Source organism: Hyperolius riggenbachi, chromosome 2 (assembly GCF_040937935.1).
Source record: "Hyperolius riggenbachi isolate aHypRig1 chromosome 2, aHypRig1.pri, whole genome shotgun sequence".
NCBI classification, from domain to species: domain Eukaryota; kingdom Metazoa; phylum Chordata; class Amphibia; order Anura; family Hyperoliidae; genus Hyperolius; species Hyperolius riggenbachi.
This window is the reverse complement of record NC_090647.1, coordinates 6112501-6122874: the sequence shown is the minus strand read 5'-3', so window position 1 is coordinate 6122874 and position 10374 is coordinate 6112501. Positions and strand designations below refer to the sequence as shown.

The 10374-nt window shown below is 47.5% G+C and overlaps 1 protein-coding gene across 1 annotated transcript; it reads left to right on the top strand.

Annotated features, from left to right (window-relative positions):
• The first annotated feature begins 17 nt into the window (after window positions 1–17).
• On the top strand, window positions 18–10216 carry LOC137542124 (uromodulin-like). Its single transcript, XM_068263808.1, has 4 exons — window positions 18–141; window positions 4253–4979; window positions 8407–8597; window positions 10191–10216. Exons 1-4 carry the CDS (start codon window positions 18–20, stop codon window positions 10214–10216), a joined length of 1068 nt encoding a protein of 355 aa, XP_068119909.1.
• The last annotated feature ends 158 nt before the right edge of the window (window positions 10217–10374 follow it).

Here is a 10374-nt window from a genome sequence, read left to right as displayed (position 1 = left end):
ATGGTATCTGGGGATTAATGAGGAAATATGCAGAGGGAATAACCTGTGTGGAACATTATATGACTGGAGGGACAGCGGTGGAATCAGGACACAGAGTCCGGACCAGAAAGGCTCTATTAGATGCAGAACCTTCTGTATTAGGTAAGTATGTCAGTCTACTCTTTCTTGCTTCAGAGTTCCTTTAAGGTTTTCCGTACAACACACCAAGGACCATCAGAAGCAATAGCTGCATTGGGTATCGGGATACAGAGACCAGGGATGGGCTCAAATTTGAATTTGGATGAATCCGGATGATTGCTATCCGGATTTCACCCAGTTACCTGTGCGGAGTGGGCGGGGGGGGGGGGTCAAGCTTACCTATCTGACGTCTTCTTCAGTCCCTCCATCGGCGCCTCCCACAATGTGGTCCACGCGCGTCACGTGACTATACACTTCCTACTTCAACCCGGAAGGAGGAAGTGTTTGTAATCACGTGACCGCATCACGGGAGGTGCCAGGGATGGACCGAAAAAGACGTCAGATAGGTAAGCTTGACCCCCCGCCCACCCCGCACAGGTAACTGGGTGAAATCCGGATAGAAACTATCCGGATTCACCCAAATGTAAATTTGAGCCAATCCCTGACAGAGACCTTAGATGCGGTGCCATCAGGTGAGGAGGAGGTACCACTGGGACAAATTTAAGGACTCTACTGGGAAATTAAAAAAAGAACATGCTCACAGTGTGTACTGGAAATGGCTCTTAGCTAACAGGACAGGTCTTACCTGGTCTTCGTAGCTGTGCAGGTGATAGGACAGCCAGTGGTCACATGTGTCCTACTTCAGGCGGGGGACTGGGCACATGATGATAACTGGCATCAGGAGGGGGTTCAGTGAGGAGGTTAAGAGCAGGAGCGAGGCAGCCTTCCCCCGGGGCATAACACATGCTGATAACTGGCAGCAGGTGGGAGATCAGTGAGGGGGGTAAGAGCAGGAGCGAGGCAGCCTTCCCCGGGGCATAACACATGCTGATAACTGGCAGCAGGTGGGGGATCAGTGAGGGGGGTAAGAGCAGGAGCGAGGCAGCCTTCCCCGGGGCATAACACATGCTGATAACTGGCAGCAGGTGGGGGATCAGTGAGGGGGGTAAGAGCAGGAGTGAGGCAGACTTCCCTGGGGCATAACACATGCTGATAACTAGCAGCAGGTGGGAGATCAGTGAGAGGGGTAAGAGCAGGAGCGAGGCAGCCTTCCCCGGGGCATAACACATGCTGATAACTGGCAGCAGGTGGGGGATCAGTGAGGGGGTAAGAGCAGGAGAGAGGCAGCCTTCCCTGGGGCATAACACATGCTGATAACTGGCAGCAGGTGGGAGATCAGTGAGGGGGGTAAGAGCAGGAGCGAGGCAGCCTTCCCCGGGGCATAACACATGCTGATAACTGGCATCAGGTGGGAGATCAGTGAGGGGGGTAAGAGCAGGAGCGAGGCAGCCTTCCCCCGGGGCATAACACATGCTGATAACTGGCATCAGGTGGGAGATCAGTGAGGGGGTAAGAGCAGGAGCGAGGCAGCCTGCCCCCGGGCTATAACACATTCTGATAACTGGCATCAGGTGGAAGATCAGTGAGGGAGGTAAGAGCAGGAGCGAGGCAGCCTTCCCCCGGGGCATAACACATGCTGATAACTGGCAGCATGTGGGGGATCAGTGAGGGTGGTAAAAGCAGGACCAAGGCAGCCTTCCCCGGGGCATAACACATGCTGATAACTGGCAGCAGGTGGGGGATCAGTGAGGGGGGTAAAAGCAGGACCGAGGCAGCCTTCCCCGGGGCATAACACATGCTGATAACTGGCAGCAGGTGGGGGATCAGTGAGGGGGGTAAGAGCAGGAGCGAGGCAGCCTTCCCTGGGGCATAACACATGCTGATAACTGGCAGAAGGTGGGAGATCAGTGAGGGGGGTAAGAGCAGGAGCGAGGCAGCCTTCCTCCGGGGCATAACACATGCTGATAACTGGCAGCAGGTGGGAGATCAGTGAGGGGGGTAAGAGCAGGAGCGAGGCAGCCTTCCCCGGGGCATAGCACATGCTGATAACTGGCAGCAGGTTGGAGATCAGCGAGGTCTGGAATGTGCAGGAGCAGGTGCGCCTCTAGCCATTTTTTCCCTTGAGGCGAGAAAACCTGTTACCCCCCCCCCCATGGTGGCCCCTCATGAGAATAATTGTAATGCGGCAATCTTTTACCAGAAAATAGTGTGCACCTGTAAAAAAAAAAAGCCTTTACTAACCTGCAGAAGACTCCTCTCCCCGCATGCAGCTCCCCCGATCATCTTCCTGCAACCAGATGCTGCGAAAGTCCTGCGCTGACAGACAGAGAGCAGGGCTACGGGAAGATGGTGCCTGTAGCCCTGTACTGGAAACACAAATAGTCTCCAGTACAGGATTTTGGATGCCATCTTTCCATCCCAGGCAACCTGCACAGGGGAGTCAGCCTGGTGGACCACGCGCCATTGTGCAGGAGCGAGGCAGCCATCCAACCATGGGCATAACAGATGCCGATTATTGTAAGTGGGTGGGAAGTCTGTGAGATCAGGAATGTTTAGGAGCGAGGCAGCCATCCACCTGCGGGTGTAACACATGCTTTAGACCAGCCTGCAGCCAGCGTGCTCCACTCCTCTGTCTCTGTCTGTCTTCATCTTTCAAAAATCATGCAGCTCTATCCATTCCCGGCTCCTCCATACTTCTTGGTTAATGGTGTCCTTAAACCATGTGACACGTGTGTGCTGCTGGGGTCAGCATGTGTTATGCCCGTGGGTGATGGCTGACTCGCTCCTGCACATTCCAGGCCTTGCTGATCTCCTACCCGCTGCCAATTATTGGCATGTGTTAGGCCCGTGGGTGGATAGCTGACTCACTCCTGCACATTCCAAGCCTTGCTGATCTTGCACCTGCCACCAGTTCTTGGCATGTATGCCCACAGTGGGATAGCTGACTCACTCCTGCACATTCCAAGCCTTGCTGATCTTGCACCTGCCACCAGTTCTTGGCATGTATGCTTACAGTGGGATAGCTGTCTCGCTCCTGCTCATACCCCCCCTCGCTAATCTCCCACCTGCTGCCAGTTCTAGGGGTTGCAGGTTAGAATTGCAGTTGGAGGGAGACGGAGGAGGAGAGAAGAACACCGGCTGGTAAATGTATATTCGCACTATAAGATGCAACAAATTCTCCCTTCCCACCACAGTTTTAAGAACAAGTGCGCAGAAGAATACGGTAAATAGTTTCCTGGTTTGTTCATTGCTTCCAATGAAAAACCGTAAGTGACGTGATGTATGGGCGGAAATGATCCATTTGGGTCACTATATAGGCGGAAGCAGGACGCTCGCAGCTAAATTGCAGAAATCCGATTAAAGTGCAGAAAACCGCTCAAAATGTGAAAGAAGCATCTGCAAATTTGCCATTAAGTGATGTCCATGTGTCTTGAGGTCAGAAGACACTTCCGTCCCCTACTAAAGAACTTAACCTCTGCTGATGGATTCAGCATATGAAGCACACAGGGCTGCCGCTGCCATTGAGGCCCCAGAGCCCAAGACCCCGTCCACTTCACAGTCCCCTACTCTGTCAGACCCTCCAGGTGGTCTCCCGCTGACTGCTCCCCATGGCCCCCGCATGTTCTGTAACTGACCTGCATTGTAATAACTCATCTCTCCTAGGAGCTGTTCTGTTCCGCTCTCCATCTTCAGCCAGGCTGCCTGCGTCTTCTCCATTGCATGCATGTTATGTGTAAAAACTACATGTCGGGCATACAGAAGAGGCAGGTAGGGTGACTGAAGACAGAGATTGGGGCGGAGCAGCTGCCAGGAGAGATGAGACATTACAGAACAGCTCAGCTACGGAACATGCGGGGGCCATGGGGAGCAGTCAGCGGGAGACCAGTCAGACCACCAGGGGGGTCCGGCACAGCGGGTCCACAGAGCTGACTTGCTTGGCAGGGGCAGAGGGGCCTCCAAGTTACTTTTGCTCAGGGGCCCCAGCGTGGCTTACACCGGCCCTTGAGCACAATGTTTCCACTATATATCTCAATGTGGACATGACTTGCACATTTAATTCAATGTTTTGAGAGGATTTCCACACTTTAAGCATATTTCATTCAATTTATAAGACCTAATTCAAATTATAGATGACTAATATTTATAGATATTGATTGGATCTATTTTGTTATTACTGAAATGTATTCATTTTATTTTCTATCATGTAAAGGAGGTTAATGTCTTTTTTGAACAGATGCCAAAGCCTGCAGTGATTGCAACTCTACAACAACCGCCAACTGTGCTGCCAAGTCAGGCTACGTGTCGTGTTCCTGCAAGCCTGGATATGTGGGCGACGGTTGGAACTGCACAATCATGGAGTTCTGTGACACCAGTCCATGCTGTCCTGATGGCTACACCTGGGATAATAAGCGAAAGTTATGTGTGGACATCGATGAGTGTGCCAGCCCTACACTGAACAAGTGTTCTCCAACAGACACCTGTGTCAACCAGAACGGCACCTACTTGTGTAATATAAACAGGAATTCCCCATGTGGCAGATCAGAAGACAGCCACTGCACCAGTGAACATGACTGTCTGAGGATCAGTGGGGAAACTCAGTGTGCGGATCCTTGTTATAACTACCAGCAGGTCAATGGAGCCAACCGGCTGGCCAACATCTCCTCTACCGGAAGATTCCCCACTGACCGCAACCTCTTTGGTTGGTACCGTTATGTTGGCACTGGATCCAGCCTGAAGGAAGGGTGTGTGGGACCTCTGAAGTGTGGATCCCTGGAACCATACACTCTAGGAGGAAGCCACCCAAAGATTGGAGATGGGATCCAGATGGTGCCTCTGCTGATTAACAGTGTGGCCTCCGGATGTTACAATGGGCCAAATATTTCAGTAAAAGCCTGTCCTGGGGGACATTACATCTACAAATTCTGTGGATCCCTCAAATTTGATGTTTACTGCACAGGTGAGTCATTGTACTGTACAGGTCAGTCACTGTACTGCACAGGTGAGTCACTATGCTGCACAGTTGAGTCACTGTACTGTACAGGTGAGTCACTATACTGTACATAGCTAGGAAATGAACAGCACTACTTAAAAACAGGCAAGTGCCTACCTGCAAAAAAGTGCAAGCCCCACTTGTGGGATATAATACACAGCGAGCATACACATGACCTGTCTACCACTGGAGGATGTTGGTTTCCTGTAACAGCTTGCATACAACCTATTAAGTACTCGTCCCTCCCACTGCGTAGAAGTCAATGCTCCATGGGAGGGGCCTAACACTAACTAAATCCTAACCTATGTATATGCATAGCCTGGGTGCGGCTAATCAAGTAAAATCGAAAATTGAAAATTGCGCAAAAGGTGGATCAGCGCAACACCAGGCCGCCTCCGAATGGCCTCCATCAGAGATGCGCTGAGCCCCCCCAGGAACTACAAACACACCTTGAACCCAAACAGAAGCTCTGCATATACACCAAAAGCATGGCTGTTAAGTGGGAGCAGCTGACCAAAAACGAATTAAATTAGTACATAGCAAGGAAATGAACAGCGCTACTTAAAAACAGGCAAGTGCCTACCTGCAAAAGAGTGCAAGCCCCACTTGTGGGATATAATACACACCGAGCATACACAAGTGGGGCTTGCACTCTTTTGCAGGTAGGCACTTGCCTGTTTTTAAGTAGCGCTGTTCATTTCCTTGCTATGTACTAATTTAATTCGTTTTTGGTCAGCTGCTCCCACTTAACAGCCATGCTTTTGGTGTATATGCAGAGCTTCTGTTTGGGTTCAAGGTGCGTTTGTAGTTCCTGGGGGGGGTCAGCGCATCTCTGATGGAGGCCATTCGGAGGCGGCCTGGTGTTGCGCTGATCCACCTTTTGCACTATACTGTACAGGTGAGTCACTATACTGTACAGGTGAGTCACTATACTGTACAGGTCAGCCACTGTACTGCACAGGTGAGTCACTATGCTGCACAGGTGAGTCACTGTACTGTACAGGTGAGTCACTATACTGTACAGGTGAGTCACTATACTGCACAGGTGAGTCACTATACTGTACAGGTGAGTCACTATACTGTACAGGTGAGTCACTATACTGTACAGGCGTGTCACTATACTGCACAGGTGAGTCATTGTACTGTACAGGTGAGTCACTATACTGCACAGGTGAGTCATTGTACTGCACAGGTGAGTCACTATACTGCACAGGTGAGTCATTGTACTGCACAGGTGAGTCACTGTACTGCACAGATGAGTCACTATACTGCACAGGTGAGTCACTATACTGTACAGGTGAGTCACTATACTGTACAGGTGAGTCACTATACTGCACTGGTGAGTCACTATACTGCACAGATGAGTCACTATACTGTACAGGTGAGTCACTATACTGCACAGGTGAGTCACTATACTGCACAGATGAGTCACTATACTGCACAGGTGAGTCACTATACTGCACAGGTGAGTCACTGTACTGCTGCATCACCACAACATCACCCGCGTCGCCTTGTGCTCCCGCATGCGTTTCACAATGTTGTTGCTCCACAGGACCTCTGACCTCTTGAGAAACTTAGAACATCCTATTATCATTGAGATTGTTTACAGTAAATGAATTATATGCTAAAGGTGGATGACAAAAATATTCTTACTACCGCTTGCATTGAATTTTAGGAAAATCTGAGAAAATATTATTTGCTTAATAATTTGTAATGCGGAGTAAATAATCTACATCATTTTGACATTTCTGCATAGAAAACATATGAAACTATTAGTTTCTAAACATTTTCTTGCTGCAATTTAAGATGTTTTCATATTTTTGGTTGAGAAATGCTGAAAATTATATATCTTTTTTTTTTCTATGAATATTTTCTCTAAAAAACAAAAACCAAGTAAATTACAAATATAATTAAATGGTATCAAAAGAAAGCCCCATTTGTTATGAAAAAAAAAAAAAAAACAAGACTGAGGCTGGTTGCACACCTAATAATTGCAGCACCACAGTAATCAGCCGTCATATGACCCTGTGCCACAGTGCGGCGTCATATTCATAGGCCCGCCCCCAACTCAGTGACGTACCCCTTGCTGGACAGGAAGTATGTCACTGGGATACCCATCAGTCTGTGTGTCGCACCGCGTTCCCGACCTGCACACATACTGCATCGCCCATTGACTTTGTGTCATCATTGCGGCAATTTGGATACTTCTGGCGCATCCTGTCCAGGGCCGGCGCTACCATAGAGGCAAAGGAGGCAATTGCCCCAGGGCCCCAGAGCTTGTAGGGGCCCCCAGTGGCTACAAGAGGAAAACAATTTTTTTTCAAATCGGCCTTATAGTTTTTGAGAAAATCGATTTTAAAGTTTCAAAAGAAAAAAAAAAATACACATTTAAATACCTGCCGACTTTAATGGTTAATAGAAAATCCACCTTAAATGCTAGAAACCTTAAATTTGCAGGATATGTTAAGGAGATCATTGGGAATAAGAGAAAAAAAACTATTTTTCAAAAAGACCTTATAGTTTTTGAGAAAATCAATTTTAAAGTTTCAAAGGAAAAAAGTATACTTTTAAATGTGGTAAATGTCACTTTTAGTAGCAAACCTAACAGTAGTGTAATTTTACATGTATCAATAGAAAGAGCAATAAATTTCCTGACGGGGCTTCCAGGGGGTCCATACGCAGCCGCAGCGCTTTGGCCAGGGATCGCTATACAGCCGCAATATGGCTGTATGAAGATCCCTGGCATTTTTTCCTATTTTCACATTTTTTTTATGTTTAGAATGTGGGAATTAAAAAAAAAAAAAAATTATGTGGGGTCCCCCCTCCTGAAACCTTTTAACCCCTTGTCCCCCATGCAGGCTGGGATAGCCAGAATGTGGAGCTCCGACCGATTGGGGCTTCATGCCCTGACTATACCAGCTGCAAAAAAGGTCCCTTAATGCCCTGGGGCCCCATTGTTGCTTAAACCGGCCCTGATCCTGTCACATCGCGGGAAGTGTGCAAGTCTCACGGCGGGAATGTGGTGGGTGAAGAGTAATGCAGGGCGACGCAGCGTGCAAGTGTGCAAAGAGCCGAAATGAAATTGCCAGAGATCTTTCAACTCAAGCAGGGGCATTGCAGAAGTTTTAAATTTACTCGGTCTTTAAGAATTTTTCATAATTATTTTTTTCAGATCCTGTTATTAACATCTTGACTACAAGTACAAGTACAAGAAGACTCCCTGTGGTATCTACAGCTACTCCAACAACAACTAGCACAACTACAACACCAACCACTACAAGAACAACCACTCCAACTACAACACCAACCACTACAAGAACAACCACTCCAACTACAACACCAACCACAACGCCAACCACTACAACAACCACTCCAACTACAACACCAACCACTACAAGAACAACCACTCCAACTACAACACCAACAACTACAACAACTACAACACCAACCACTATAAGAACAACCACTCCATCTACAACAACTACCACAACACCAACCACAACACCAACCACTACAACAACCACTCCAACTACAACTTCTACAACTACAAGCACAACCACAAACACTGATGAAGACACATGCACAAAAGGTAAGTCTGGAACCAGTACAGCTAATAATACACAACACACAAATCTCACCAGTTATCTCACCTTGTTGTTCCCTCAATAAAGGTGGCCAAACATCAGGCGACTTGGTGGCCGATCGACCATCAAATTTTGATTATTATACTTATAAAAATAATATTTTGGGCCAAATTTGGTTGCATTAATTGATAAGAAACGCTACAAGATCTCGGGCCGTGGCAGTTGGTTGGGTGCACGGTGTTAACGGCAAGTGATATCAGAATGAGAGAAGACACTCCCGGCGCTGGTTATGTATGTATAAATGTGTATGTACATGTATATGTATGTGCATTTATACATCACCTGTCCTGTGTCATGCTGCCCACCCTCTCCCGAATCCGCTGCTGTCCGTTACATCTCCTATACATGCTGGCAGCGTATAAGACATACATACACACTTATACATAGGGGAATAGCGGCAAGGTGGTGAAAGTGGCAGGAGCGGCGGGCTCCCCCGATTTCTGAGAGATTACATGCTGAAATTGATCGAGTATTGGCCTGCAGTGTATGGGCAGCTGACAAATCAATCTCTAATCAGATTCAATCAGAGAGAGATTTGTCTGTTAGTTGAATCTGCCTATTATCACTAGATGTGTAAAAAAAGGGAGAACCGAGAGCCCAATATAGTGTAGTAAGTTGAGGCAATTGGTATAATGAAAAAGTCTAAGTTATATACTCACAAACCAGGGTTACCTCCAGGCAACCACTGTATAAGCAGGTGAGGAGATTGACCTGTCCCCACTCAGGATTAGAAAGTTGCTCTCTGTAGACGTGAAACGAAAGGGGTATCCCCCTCCACCAAGGGTGGATATATGCTATATAGTGAACTGAACAGAGGCGCCAAAAGGATAAAAACAGGATTTAAAATATTTAAAACAGCTGGAGAGAACATGAAGAGTCTGGCACTATAGTGTGTATTTTATAAAAATGGAAACAATGCAGCAAGCAGCGATGTGCATAAATATCTTGCAGTGAACTGGCATACAAAATAGTAGTGCAGCAAGTAAAAATAGCAAGTGCTGGAAGGCTATACCTGGGTGTAGGGAGGTGGCAGGTGTGGGCGCCAGAGGGTGCACGGCCTGACGACCGTTTCGCAGGGCAAAGTGCCTGGCTTCTTCTGAGGTGATGTGCACACCTCAGACTATTTTGTATGCCAGTTCACTGCAAGATATTTATGCACATCGCTGCTTGCTGCATTGTTTCCATTTTTATGAAATACACACTATAGTGCCAGACTCTTCATGTTCTCTCCAGCTGTTTTGCATAGACTTTGTCTTTTAGTCTTGAGCACATAGCGAACCTGGGTGTTTGTCCATCTTTGCTCGCTACACACAGCATAACCCGAGTGCCTGCCAGCTCTCCCATCAACTTTAAAATATTTAAAATTGCTTAGGAGGCAGTGGTGGACTTACCTCCCTCAAGCAGACACAAAAAACTGTGTAGTTCGACAACAATAAATTTATTAGTACACTCCAGGGTTTTTATACCCACTAAAACCCTGCAGTGTACTAATAGATTTATTGTTGTTGAACTACACAGTTTTTTGTGTCTGCTTGAAGGAGGTAAGTCCACCACTGCCTCCTAAGCAATTTTAAATATTTTAAATACTGTTTTTATCCTTTTGGTGCCTCTGTTCAGTTCACTATATATTATCACTAGATGTATGGCTACCTTAAAGGAATCATTGGGCTATTTATCCTACCCCCGATGTACTTACTTGGGGCTTCTTCCAGCCCCTTGCAG